Genomic DNA, 14,266 nt, shown 5'->3' with positions numbered 1-14,266 from the left:
TGTTTTTTACATAATTATCTCGAACCATGAGGGTCCTAACAATGACCTTTTGCTTTGCAAACTTTGCTTCAAATGTCCCTTTTATATAGTCAGGGCTTTTGAGGTAATGAGTAACACATGACTAAGCAAATGTCAAACCACGAGAGAGAGAGAGAGAGAGAGAGAGAGAGAGAGAGAGAGAGAGAGAGAGAGAGAGAGAGAGAGAGAGAGAGAGAGAGAGAGTTTTATCTTAAAAGCAATACAGAGCCACAAAATGGTACACTTTTTATTGAATACATCATAATTAGAACTTGCATAAAAAATAAATACATCTGAAAATTTACAACTAGCAGTGAAGATACACTCTTATGCTTCTGCTTGGCTTCTCCTGTGACAGTAACCAGCAGCTCACCTCTAATTCTTTCTCCAGCAACCAGAGCAGAGAGAATCAACTCTTATCTTTATTATTCCTAACAGGCAGAGGAATGTCTCACTCAGATTTTTCAGCTGTCCCTTTCAAATATAATACCTCTCCATTATCAGAGAACATGAAAGAATTACAACATTCAGACTCCAGAAAGCATCCATGAAATTTTTTTTTGATGGTCGCCATTTCTATGAAATCAATTCTTTCGAGCTTATAGAGCGTAAAGTGATCTGCAGTGTGCAAAATTTTAGAAGGACTTTTTCCAGGGAGAGCAAAGTATCTTGTGGAAAGCCCTTCTGAAGTCCTGGTTGAAGATGGTGTAGATGACAGGGTTAAGTGAGCTGTTGCAGTAACCAATCCAGAAGAAGAACTTAAAGAGGAGGTCAGGAATGTGGCACGCCTGGCGGCATATGCCATACAAGCTGTAGCTGAAGAAGAACGGGAACCAGCAGAGCACAAAGACACCCATCACCACAGTTAGAACAAAGGTGAAGCGCTTTTCACGCACCTGAGACGCTCTTCTCCTCCTTATGCTGCCACCACTGCTGTTCTTCCTTCGTCCGCTAGACATCCTCCGAGATGAAAACAAATCTTGTGTCTTGCTGCTGGCACGGGATGCCCGTCTGCTTGTCTCTGATGCCAGAGATGGCAATGATGACCCACGTTTTGAGCCTTCATGGCTTCTGCTTGGTGTTGTATCTTTTTCCTTCCAGCTTTTGGCCTCCAAAGTTGAGGTGGGTTCTGGCTCAGCCTGGATTGATGGCCGTGGATCTACATTTATGCCTGGTGTCCCCGGACAGTGCCCATTCTCTCTCTCTCCGTTCATCCTCACCACTGAAGTGGCGATGCTGATGCCGTTATCAGTGTCTAGACTTGGCTTTTTCTCTGAAGAGGTCCTTGTTCTTGTCTTGGCCACCCTGTAAATGCGCACATAGACAAGGATCATGATGATGCACGGCAAGAAGAAGGATGCAGAACTGGAGGCTAAAATGTACCACGTGTCGTCATTGAGTTGGCACTGTGGAAGCTGCCCTGTGCCCTCTGCCAACCCATTGTCCATCATGGAGAAGAGTGGCGGTGAAGATATGAGGGCGGAGATGATCCACACGGCCAGTATGGCAGCCTTGATGCGACTAGGTGTGCGCTTCAGGTTGTATTGAACAGCACTCGTGACTGACCAATAGCGGTCCAAGCTGATGGCGCACAGGTGTCCGATGGAGGCGGTGCAGAAGAGCACGTCAAGCGCCAGGTACGCACCGCACCACGCACGCCCAAAGTGCCAGTATCCCATCAGCTCGTTGGCGAGCGAAAAAGGCATGACGAGCGCCGCCACCAGGATGTCCGCCGCAGCCAGAGACACCAGGAACAGATTTTGCGGCGCACGAAGCGCACGGCTCGTTAATACTGCGAGCATCACCAGGGCATTTCCCACCACCGTGAACACGATGAGGAAGGCGACAAGCGCCGCGAGTCCCGCCGCTGCTGTCCGCGAGTAGCGCGTTTCCGACTCCCACGAGGAGTTTGCGGATGAGGACGTGTAGGAGACCGCCGGCGCGTCCACGCCACCCGGTGCCTCCATGCCGCTGCGCGCAGAATTACTATCTTTTTTATTCAGCCTTTATCCTCTTCATGTCCACATAAGACATCATAAAGTACAACAACTCGCAGAGTTTAAAACCCGTGCGTCATTGATCATATTTAAAACAACGCATGGTTAAAAAACGCAAAAGCAGGACACAGCAAAATAAACCAAAGTTTAAAATGTGCAAAATCCCATATCACAGAAATCAGAACTGTATCATAAAGAAAATGTAGTCTTGTTCCATGCAGTCGCATCTCTGTTCTCTCCTCAGCTCTCTGTTCCATCTCCAAAGCGCCTCTGAGCGCAAATACAGGGTTGCCAAGTTGGACGGAAGAACTGCGCAGTTAGACTGATTTTGACCACACTTTCAGATAAAAATTTTTTTTTATTTTTTTTTTTATATTTTTCCCGTGTTAAAACAACTTGGTGTAACTAAATTATATTGTAAATATGTAATATTAACCAAATCAACTCATTTTACTTATAACACTAATAAACCACATGCAATATCTCAGCTGTTTACTACTTTAACTAAATAGTATTTTATTGGATCACTTATACTAATGTTTATACTCTTTATATTTGTGTGTTTACTTTTATTAATTTTTATTTATTTATTTATTTATTTATTTATTTATTTATTTATTTATTTATTATTATTTTTTTTTTTTAGCATTTTATGCGAAATAAGGACCGACACTTAATTTCGTTGAACCCTGTGAAAGGGTGCAAAAACATTAGAGGTGGTTTGTCATTATTTGTGATAAAAAATTCAACATAGTTGACAACACTCCGGGCGATAAAAAAGTCAAGACAGAATACGAATGTCTTTTAAGTTTTTTATTGTGTAGTGGTGTCACTTGATGTCAACTTGGAAATGACTTATACTTCTTATAATAAAACCCTTCAAATATTCATGCATGGTAGATGTATGTGAAATAAAGCTTGGCCTGCAGTCTGTAACCCAAATTGTTCTAGTCATTTTCTTATGCACCTTCTGTTGAAAGTAGGACAGATTGATAATTCTATTCTTAAAAAAACATTGGAATAAAAAAGACAGGAAAAGTAGGACTTTAAAGGACACTTTCTCCTTAAAATGTTTTGGTTGATTCCACAACGTCCATATTTGCAAAACTGAAGACTATAATTGAGGGCCGTTTGTGTTTATTACTCATGTTCTGGGAAAGAAAATGCAGATCATTCAGAACTTTGGATACAAACTGGCAACCTGATGTTCAGACAACTACAATAAGTATAGACCACACACAGTCTAAAAGGCTGTGGATAAGACGATGCTTTTAATATAAAAATGCAATAAAATGTTTATTAATTATTCGTGCTAGTTATTAATTTTATTTAAACTTGAGATAAGAATGTACACTCCCAGGCTCGGGGGCACGGTGGCTTAGTGGTTAGCACGTTCGCCTCACACCTCCAGGTTTGGGGGTTCGATTCCCGCTTCCCCCTTTTGTGTGTGGAGTTTGCATGTTCTCCCTGTCCTCGGGGGTTTCCTCCGGGTACTCCGGTTTCCTCCCCCGGTCCAACGACATGCATGGTAGGTTGATTGGCATCTCTGGAAAATTGTCCGTAGTGTGTGATTGTGTGAGTGAATGAGAGTGTGTGTGTGTGTGTGTGTGTGCCCTGTGATGGGTTGGCACTCCGTCCAGGGTGTATCCTGCCTTGATGCCTGATGACGTCTGAGATAGGCACAGGCTCCCCGTGACCCCAGATAGTTCGGATAAGCGGTAGAAAATGAATGAATAAATGACTCCCAGGCTCATGTTTCCATGCTCATTTCAGGCAGCAGTCTAACTTGTGAGAGAATATGAGAAAAACCTGATATAATTGTGTGTTTTTGTGCATGGACTACACAAAGTAGTTGTATATGATACTATCACATTTCCAGTTAAAGAGTTAATTAATATATGACCTACGTGTGTGTGTGTGTGTGTGTGTGTGTGTGTGTGTGTGTGTTTAACTGTGCAAAGTAGACATGACAGGAAGAGAGAGCACTGACCTTTTGGGAATTTAAACAGCACCTTTTACTCCAAAGCATCACACCAAACACCAGCACCTTGAAATGTTAATATGCACTCTGATGTCTTGCAGGAATCACAGCAATAACTTCCAGGTGCTGTTGTGGAAATAGAAAATGTAATTAGGAAAGCAAAACCAGCCTTTGGAGCAAGAAAGCAAAGAAGCATGCAGCAGTGCTTGTGGGACACCTATTGAGTTATGTTACATAACATCATTATAGTGGTTTTCACACAGCCAAGGCCAAAACTGTTTTGCAGACCTGATACTATATACGAGGCATATGTTTTTGTTTAGCCTCCAGGATGCAGCACAGACAAGGTGGCAGAGGCAAAATTATTCTCTGTACCATAACAGGCAAGAACTTAAAAAATTTATACCTTTTGAATCTTTAAACCTTTGAGGCTGTCCCAGCCCATTCAGCTGATCCTGACAGGGATAGGTGCAATAGGTAAAGAGGGAGTACCCACTTATTGAGGCTGACAGAGTCCACAGATTTTCCCTGGTACTATTGTGGAATAGAGGCACATCTACTTCTGTCATTATTTAGCACGGACTTTTACCACGTGTTTTTTGTTTTGCCCCACACTTGTCTAATTCCTTCCCGCCTCAGCACACCTGTTCCTTATGTGTCTAATTGTCTTCCTTATTAATTTTGTTGGTGATGTGTTTTTATGTTTAATAAATCGTGTTTTTAGCTATCCTTGCATTTGGGTCTGAATTTTATCACGAAGACACCTGAACTGACAGTCAACAGACCATGCTTCCTTAACTGAGACTTTCACAGACGGATTCCGTGGCGACTTAACTGAAAATAACAGACACAAAGGCAATTTCTCATTAACTGACAGTCACAGACAGAGTCCATGCCCCTATTACTTGTACTGACAGTGACAGAAACCACATTTCTTTAACTGACCCTGTCACAGACAGACTTTAATCGAAATAACAGACACAGAGGCCACGCCTCTGACGGTCACATGCTTTTCCTGGTACTGTCATGGACAGAAACCACGTCTCCCTCCCTGGCACTGCCACTGAGACGCCATGCGCTCTATCCAGGACATGACAAATCCATCGAAGCAATGCCTTCTTAAATAAGGTTTACAAGTACAGTGGCCATGCTTGCGTGTCCAAGTACAAACAGCCTATCAAATCTAAAATGCAGAAATGATCATATAACTACTCATGGAATTGTTCAATGATGCTCATGTAACATCTACATAGATTTTATATTTACACCCACCGCTAATGTGACCCTGACCAGAATAAAGAGGTTATTGACGATTAATAATGGTTTTTGGATGACTGAGAAAAAATATTACAACTAAACGTAAATGCTGCTGAAAGCATATAACGGAGGTCAGAGGAGGTCGAGGCTGAAGAGGCTGAAGAGAGAAGTAGTGTTGACTATTAAACACACAAAACAGAAACAGACAATTGCTAAACTGTATGAATTTGGTTAATAACTGAACAATAAGCCTATAAGCTTAATTGGATTAAAAAGGTTCTGCCTTAAAAAGGTTCTGCCTATTTAACAAAGAGTTTAAAATCACTGATATGGTACAGCTTTCTGTAAGAAGTGTGCAGAATCAGCTGTCAGGCTGCTGTTGTAGGAAACATACAGTATATCACGGGGTGGTATTAAAACAAATTACATGGTCATAACAGCATGCTGCATTATGTTTTATGCCTTTAATGGCCATTGATTGTTCATTTGATTAGTTGACTCTTTTAGCTAAGTATACATTTTAATAAGGAAAAAAATAATATCTGCTTGATTCGTAAATCAGATGTAATTTACTATTATAACTAACTGGCAATTAATTAGTTGTCTTAATGAACAAAAGGATAACTATTTCATTATCAGACCAAGGCCTTGACAGTATGAGTGGAACACACACGCACGCACGCACACACGCACGCACACACACACACACACACACACACACACACACACACACACACACACACACACACACACACACACACTTAAATCTCTGGAACAATTACTACTACACTCAGCTTTGAATATCACTCCAATAAAAGACCATTGTTATTATTATCATAATTACACAGCACTGTAGTGATAGTAATTATCTCTAATAAGGTTTTTTTGAAAGCCAAATAGAGAACTGGAATGCTTTTAAAGCTGATCAGACTTCTTGTGTGAGACTTTTGCTCTTTTGTATTTCTGTCATCAGTAACTTGATTCAAGATGTCAACGAATAAAGAATTATTTTAAGCTAAGATGCACCTCTCAGGTGTCTAATAATGAAGTGAATAAGCAGCATATATAAGTATGTACTGCATTTTAGGGATCAACCAATTTTAGTGTGATAAACCTAATCATAATGTGTTTGTGTGATCTCTCTCTCGCTCACACACACACACACACACACACACACACACACACAGTGAATGCTAAATAAAACATAAGAGCATGAGAAATCCCAAAATCAGAAAAATCTGGTGTTTTTGGGTTTTTTTTTCAGAGAAAGAAAGAAAGAAAGACAGAAAGAAAGTGTGAGATTTTTCTAACATGATCTAATTTTACTCTCTATGTGAGACAGTAGATCACAGTGAAGGCTGTTGGCGCCAGTATTACTCCTTTATGTGGAGTAAAAACATATAAATTAGATTTTGATTGCAGTTCCGTCACTAACTATTCTTCACTCATAACAGGCTGATGCTTGTAACAGCTCATAGAAAAATTCAGATGGTTGTCGAAGACCAGATTTTCAGCTGTCTAATGAGTAATAGTGTCATTGAAGGTGGGTGTCTTAACAGATAAAATACAGACACTAGTGCAGGGATAACATAAAAGTGGTTTATTTAGGGAAAAATAAGGGCCAGAAACACTAGGAAACTGGAAACCCAAAACACGGGACCACAGAAACGGGAACACAAACATAAGGACTCAGTAAAAAACAGACGGAAGACAACCATTACAAATAGGGGTGACAATCACTGAAACACAACGAACATGTGTGTAGAGGCGGGAAGGATAAGGAAAGGGCAGGGCTAACACACGTGATACAAAAAACAAAACAAAGACACGTGGCAAAAATAAACAAACTGCGACAATGTTTTGTCCCTAGTGTCCAAACGGGAAAAAGTCCAGGCCAATTCCTGAAAAATAGACAGTTAATATAAATAACTATACCTCAGGTGCTGGTTCTATTGTGTGTGATTTTTAAGTGTTTTTTATATATTGCTGGAAATCCAGAATCAATTGTAATGAATGTGGTCTAACTGACAGGTCATTATGGCAAAAAAAAAAACCAACACAGAACTGTAGCATGATACAGTCACCAAGGGCCAAGGGCCTGACAAGTGACTCATCAGCATGGTGTGTCTACGCTTGCTGGTTCCCTCCTACAGTACTCCCTCATCCAGAGCCTCTATAGTGTGAATATAGATAGATCACAATTTCATCAATCTTCATATTTGTTAGAGACAGCACTCCCTACGAGCAATCTACATGTTGACTTCTGTCTAGAAAAAAGTTGGGAACAATAGAAGAAGGTGGAAATTTAATCAATACTATGACTTATGACTTCTAAATGGCACATTATGGGCACACTATTATAACAAATAACTTGTAGGATAATAGGCCATGGTCACGTGTATACTGTATGTTCAAATGCAAATCTAAAACAAAATCCAAACAAAATCAAACGGACAATCTTTAATGGTAAAGAAATATTTCTGTCTTATATTTTATGCAAAAGGTTAGTTAAGTTATATATGAGCTGCCACTAGGCAGCAGCCTGCAAGCACAAGCACAGAAGATCAGATGGTAAACAGTTTATTGCTTTATTACTTACAGAAGTGATTTACTGTTTGTTCATGAATATGAGGTACATAATGGTTAAGCATAATAGATGTGTTTTGCTCTTCAAAATACAGCCATCTCTCAGTCATGGTCATTAGAGCACTAAGAATGTACAAAATCTAGAATCCTAATTCTAGAAAAAAAGAATCAAATTGAATTCATTTAAAAAAATAATACTAATAAATGATTATTAGAGAAATTGTTTCAGTAATTGTTCTGTTACACAATAAATCAGTGCAAAACTACATAGTTGTGCTATTCCCTAGCCAAGCCAAAATACTTGTACATGAGCACAGCAGGCAACAATACTGAGAACAACAAATTTTATCTCTGACTCATGGTTGCGTTTTGTTTAATTAAACCTGCAGCAGGATGCTTATGTTGTCGTCTACATGAAAAGCTAACAACAGGAGTTCTTTAATGGGTATATTTTGGGTACTGTATGTTTCCAACTAAATGTTTTGCAGCTACAGTACAGTATATGTCTGTCCATCTCCTGTCCATCTCTAGCTATGCATTAGATTCATAAGATTAGTGATGTTCCAGCTTGTTCCAGTTTGAGAATAAATTAGCTGCTTTGTTCATCAGCCTCACTGCGGTTTACTGATTTGTGACTTTGGTACTGAACAGTACAGAACAGTACAGGAAAAAGAGAGAGGGAAGGGTGAGAGAGAGATTGAGAGATTGTGAGAGAGAGAGAGAGAGAGAGAGAGAGAGAGAGAGAGTGAGAGAGAGGTACAAATAAAATCCACATGAATATCTCTCGTGTTCAGCAACTACTGACATCCAAGCATTCTAGAGGAAAATAGCAATAAGATGATCTAAATTCACTACAAATTTGGAAAAGTATAATATAATACTATAATATTATTCATTCCAGTAGATCTTTAATCTCTTAATCAGTGCTCCAAATGCATGTCTCATTCCAGAACAAACATTATAATATACATAAGAAAAACTCATAAACCAGGCAGAATGTAAAGGCACAGCTTCATTCATTGAATAAATGTCACATAAATAAAGGGTAAGACTGATGCAGCAAGTCTATGGTAATGTCAAGCACATTATGGTTTCTTCTCCTAACTATCCATTAGCAAAGTAAATGCTATCATTTTCTTTAATGGGACTGCTAATGATAGTAGTCACTCAGAAGTGGGCTTCAGTATAAGTGAAGGCTGTGAGACCAAAATACTTTTCGTTTACGTAGTAGGCCGAAGAAAGTGTTAGTGTCTTGTTATCGACTATTTGTACTCAGTTTACTATCCATGTGGGTTTCTTCCAGAAAAGATTGTTAATACTATATCCATTCATCTATCCATTCATTTATCCATATTCTGTAATGCTTAACCTACACAGGGTCACTGAAGCCTGGATTCTATCCCTGGGCATTAAGGGAACAAGACAGCAGACAAGCTGGATAGAATGCCAGTCTATCACAGGTCACAATCACACTGAAACTCACCAATCAACTTCCAATGTATGTCTTTGGCCTGGGCAAAACAGAGTACCCAGAGTACCCAGAAGTACTCCACACACAAAGGATTGAGGTACAAATTGTGTAAAATAAAGATACATCATAAATGAATCCTTAAATCAATTGAAAGTGACATTTTATATGATACAGTATAATTATGCTTATAGGTTTGCTCTTGATTCCTTGTGTGCATTTGTTTAAACTATAAAAATGTCCCATGAAGCTCTAACAATTTGCTATAAATAATGATCTGCTAATGTATAACCATGTAACATAATTGTCATTGTTTGGATTATTTTAACTTAGATTAGTAAACTGTAGCCTCAGATTTCTGGATGAGGATGTGTTCGATGTGGTCTTCTGTCCATTTGTGGTTTTAAAGAGTGGTTATTTGAGTTACTGTAGCCTTCCTGCCAGCTTGAAGTCTGACCACTTTCCTCTGTTCTCCCCCTATTCTGATTATTTATGTAAAGATAAGTGAGGATGCAGGAATAGGTTTACAGGTGTTAATAAAGTGGGCAGGTTATAACCATAACTTATTAAGGTCTTGAGGATGAATGGGCTGATGGTGGTGAGAGTTCTCAGAAACAGCCCTGACAACCCATTTATTGTTCTGCATATAATTAAGCAGTCATTACATTTGACAACCGGGAGAGAAATAGCATAGTGAGTGAGAAAGGATTAATGTTATAAGAGATTGGATAGAGAGAACTTATGAGAACAAGCACTATGTGTGAGAGAGACAGAAGTGATAGACAGACTGAGCAGGTTTAAATGAGATCTCGGACATCCTGGATTAACTTTAGGAGCTGATTTAAAATTCAAGGCCTTTGTGTTTTACCTAATGTACCTCTATGTTCCAGTTCTCTTTCTGAGACCTTTTTAATGAATGCTTTACCATTGTTTTTAATATATATAGACATGAAGACCAGACTATTCCACAGCAATTGGTTTTAATTCACAAAGATTAGCACAAAAAACTATGGCACTAATTTGGAATGATTTCAAAGTTCAATGGTGTTACATTTTAACCTAACATGAACACTGATCGAGTTTCATCTTAACTTATGTTACACTCAATGCAATGCTTAAGACAATAGTATAGTGTTGTAGAAGAGTAATTAATTAAATTTTCACTATCTGGTGTCACTCAGAAAAGGACATGTTCCCTTTTGACTCTTCATCCCAATACTTCTACATGATGTTGTTTCAACAAGGTTTTTCTTGACTACTTGTTGCAGGCGATAGTTTACAGAACCCACCCTCTAGAGAACTGTTAGCGGCCTTTGCCAACACACAAGGAACTTAATGTTAGCTCTTGGCATACAGTAAGGAGCAGCACTTTGTTGCAGGTTTGCTAGTTTCATTGTGCTGTTTCCAGATGAACTTTGACAATGAGAGTAACTTTATCAACACGCTATTTCATTTCTTGTACATACTCAACCAAGGTGCGATATGAAGATGGTTGCTCCTCCCAGGTTTTTCGTGCCATATCCAGCATTCCTCGAGTTCGGCAAAGAGGATGTAAGGCAGGAGGAGGTCACATTTCCCCCATCTTTGTGTATAACTCTGAACATCTGGTTAAAACTTTCGAGTATATCATGAGTACGGTATATCGCAGGGCTGGCTGCATTGCTGTGTGGTAATATATGAGTCCATTATGTACTTAGAGGTAGGTTGCTAGAAGGTTCATTGTGGGGTTCACCTTTTCTCTATCTATCTCCTGCACCTGGCCCCAAACAGTGTTTAAGGTGGCCGACCTCTTTGTGCTCCAAGCCAAAACTCCCTTCTCTCGAAACCTGATGAAACACAGAAGAGACAGTGGTAGTGATATTGGGAGTTAAGAGATTACAAGGAGTGGGGCTCCAGATCTTTACCTGTGCAGCGGGGATCTTATGGATGTTACCATGGACACACAATACCGATGGAGTCCCTGCTGGGTTTACTCTGTGGCCCAGCACTGAGGGCCATGCTAAGGTCACCATGCTCCTGGAGTCCAGGAGGGCTATCACTAAGCGTCCGTTAACTTCTCCTGTAGCTGTTTGGTGATTTTTGGTTATGTGAGGGGTTCAGGCTCAGTGAGCTTGGGCTTTTACTGCCTTTTACTCCTCACAGGCAGTGCACACAGGAAGCAATCTATTAACTTCATCTGTGGAGAGTTGGTCCAGCTGGAGCCACCTCCTAGCCGGACAGAGCATGATGTCCATTTAAGGCTGAGGATTCATCCCAGGCTGGTAACTCCAGCAGTGATACTCTGCAGCAGCACTGACAGGAGAACAGCCACAGAAAGTTGAATTTCATTTTTCAGTATTTGATAATTCGCTGCTTCATCAGTTGTGAGAGCATAGTAGGACTGTTGAGCCTCCCCAGAGAGAAATGGTTCGCACTGTGAGGGCAGAATACAGAGACACAGGAGACGTTCGATAAAAAGGCGCAGTCTATTTCCAAGAATAAATTCTGTGGAGGAAAAGCACTGGGAGATCTTTCTCTGTCTGGAAGACCAATTGGCTGCAGAGGTTGGCACACTTCAGCAGCTACTCCCCACAGCCAGGTGCCCATCTACTTTCCTAAACACTGGCACTGTACTTTTACATCAGTGGTAGCATGAGGATCACTGTAGAGTGATGGTGCTCTGCCATCATACTGGAAATAAATATACATCTACAGTATATCTATACATGAATATCTGTTAACCTGACAGCATACATTGTTAAAAGCACTATATAAGTAAAATATAGTTATGTTTAATGTTGCAGAACATCCATAAAACGTGTTAGGTCCTGTTATCCTTTGTTATAGCAGCTACACTATAATCAGTTATTCCTTTATCAGTCTCTCAGATTTCTCTGATTTATGCTCTGACACTGGAGACTCCTTCTAAAAAAACTTTAAAACTAACTATAAAACAATTCCATATTTGAAGGAGTTATTTATATTATTATTATTATTATTATTATTATTATTATTATTATTATTATTTTATCGTCCAGGAGGCATCCGGAACAGATGCCCGAGCCACCTCAGCTGACTCCTCTCGATGTGGAGGAGCAGCGGCTCTACTCTGAGCTCCTCCCGAGTGACCGAGCTCCTCACCCTATCTCTAAGGGAGCGCCCAGCCACCCTGCGGAGGAAACTCATTTCGGCCGCCTGTATCCGGGATCTTGTCCTTTCGGTCATGACCCAAAGCTCATGACCATAGGTAAGGGTAGGAACGTAGATCGACTGGTAAATAGAGAGCTTCGCCTTGCGGCTCAGCTCTTTCTTCACCACAACAGACCGGTATATCGACCGCATCACTGCAGAAGATACACCGATCCGCCTGTCGATCTCCCGCTCCATCCTTCCCTCACTCGTGAACAAGACCCCAAGATACTTAAACTCCTCCACTTGAGGCAGGAGCTTTCCACCAACCCGAAGGGGACAAGCCACCCTTTTCCGGCTGAGAACCATGGCCTCGGACTTGGAGGTGCTGATTCTCATCCCTGCCGCTTCACACTCGGCTGCAAACCGTCCCAGTGCACGCTGAAGGTCCTGATTTGAAGAAGCCAACAGGACAACATCATCTGCAAAAAGCAGAGACGAAATCCCGTGGTCCCCAAACCGGACTCCCTCCGGCCCCTGACTGCGCCTAGAAATCCTGTCCATATAAATAATGAACAGGACCGGTGACAAAGGGCAGCCCTGCCGGAGTCCAACATGCACCGGGAACAAGTCTGACTTACTGCCGGCAATGCGAACCAAACTCCTGCTCCGGTCATATAGGGACCGAACAGCCCTTAGCAGAGGGCCCCGGACCCCATACTCCCAGAGCACCCCCCACAGATCACCACGAGGGACACAGTCGAATGCCTTCTCCAGATCCACAAAGCACATGTGGACTGGTTGGGCAAACTCCCATGAACCCTCCAGCAACCTGGTGAGGGTATAGAGATGGTCCAGTGTTCCACGACCGGGACGAAACCCACATTGTTCCTCCTGAATCCGAGGTTCGACTATCGGCCGAATTCTCCTCTCCAGTACCCTGGCATAGACTTTTCCGGGGAGGCTGAGGAGTGTGATCCCCCTGTAGTTGGAACACACCCTCCGGTCCCCCTTCTTAAACAGAGGGACCACCACCCCAGTCTGCCAGTCCAGAGGCACTGTCCCCAGCCACCACGCGATGTTGCAGAGGCGTGTCAACCAAGACAGCCCCACAACATCCAGAGACTTGAGGTACTCAGGGCGGATCTCATCCACCCCCGGTGCCTTGCCACTGAGGAGCTTCTCAACCACCTCAGTGACCTCAGCTTGGGGGATCGATGAGTCCTCAACTGAGCCCTCTGCCTCTGCTTCCTCAGTGGAAGACATGTCGGTGGGGTTGAGGAGATCCTCGAAGTACTCCTTCCACCGTCCGAGAATGTCCCCAGTGGAAGTCAGCAGATTCCCACTCTCACTGTAAACAGTGTGAGCAGGGCACTGCTTCCCCTTCCTGAGGCGCCGGACGGTTTGCCAGAATTTCTTCGAGGCCAACCTATAGTCCTTCTCCATGGCCTCACCGAACTCTTCCCAGACCCGAGTTTTTGCCTCTGCAACCACCCGGGCTGAAGCTCGCTTGGCCCTCCGGTACCTATCAGCTGCCTCCGGAGTCCCCCGAGCCAACCAGGCTCGATAGGACTCCTTCTTCAGCTTGACGGCATCCCTTACTTCCGGTGTCCACCACCGGGTTCGGGGATTGCCGCCACGACAGGCACCAGAGACCTTACGGCCACAGCTCCGCGCGGCCGCGTCGACAATGGAGGTGGAGAACATGGTCCACTCAGACTCAACGTCTCCAACCTCCCTCGGGATCTGGTTGAAGCTCTGCCGGAGGTGGGAGTTGAAGATCTCTCTGACCGGAGACTCTGCCAAACGTTCCCAGCGGACCCTCACAGTACGTTTGGGTCTGCCAAGTCT

General features: G+C 42.2%; 1 protein-coding gene across 1 annotated transcript; it reads right to left on the bottom strand.

Moving 5' to 3' along the window:
• Positions 1 to 263: 263 nt before the first annotated feature.
• On the bottom strand, positions 264 to 2,251 carry LOC132860643 (alpha-2C adrenergic receptor-like). Its single transcript, XM_060891906.1, has one exon. The coding sequence runs from the start codon at positions 1,983 to 1,985 to the stop codon at positions 654 to 656; it is 1,332 nt and encodes a 443-aa protein (XP_060747889.1). The 5' UTR covers positions 1,986 to 2,251; the 3' UTR covers positions 264 to 653.
• Positions 2,252 to 14,266: the final 12,015 nt, after the last annotated feature.

Source organism: Tachysurus vachellii, chromosome 2 (assembly GCF_030014155.1).
Source record: "Tachysurus vachellii isolate PV-2020 chromosome 2, HZAU_Pvac_v1, whole genome shotgun sequence".
NCBI lineage: Eukaryota > Metazoa > Chordata > Actinopteri > Siluriformes > Bagridae > Tachysurus > Tachysurus vachellii.
The sequence above is the reverse complement of the archived record's forward strand: the minus strand, read 5'-3'. Positions and strand labels throughout refer to the sequence as shown.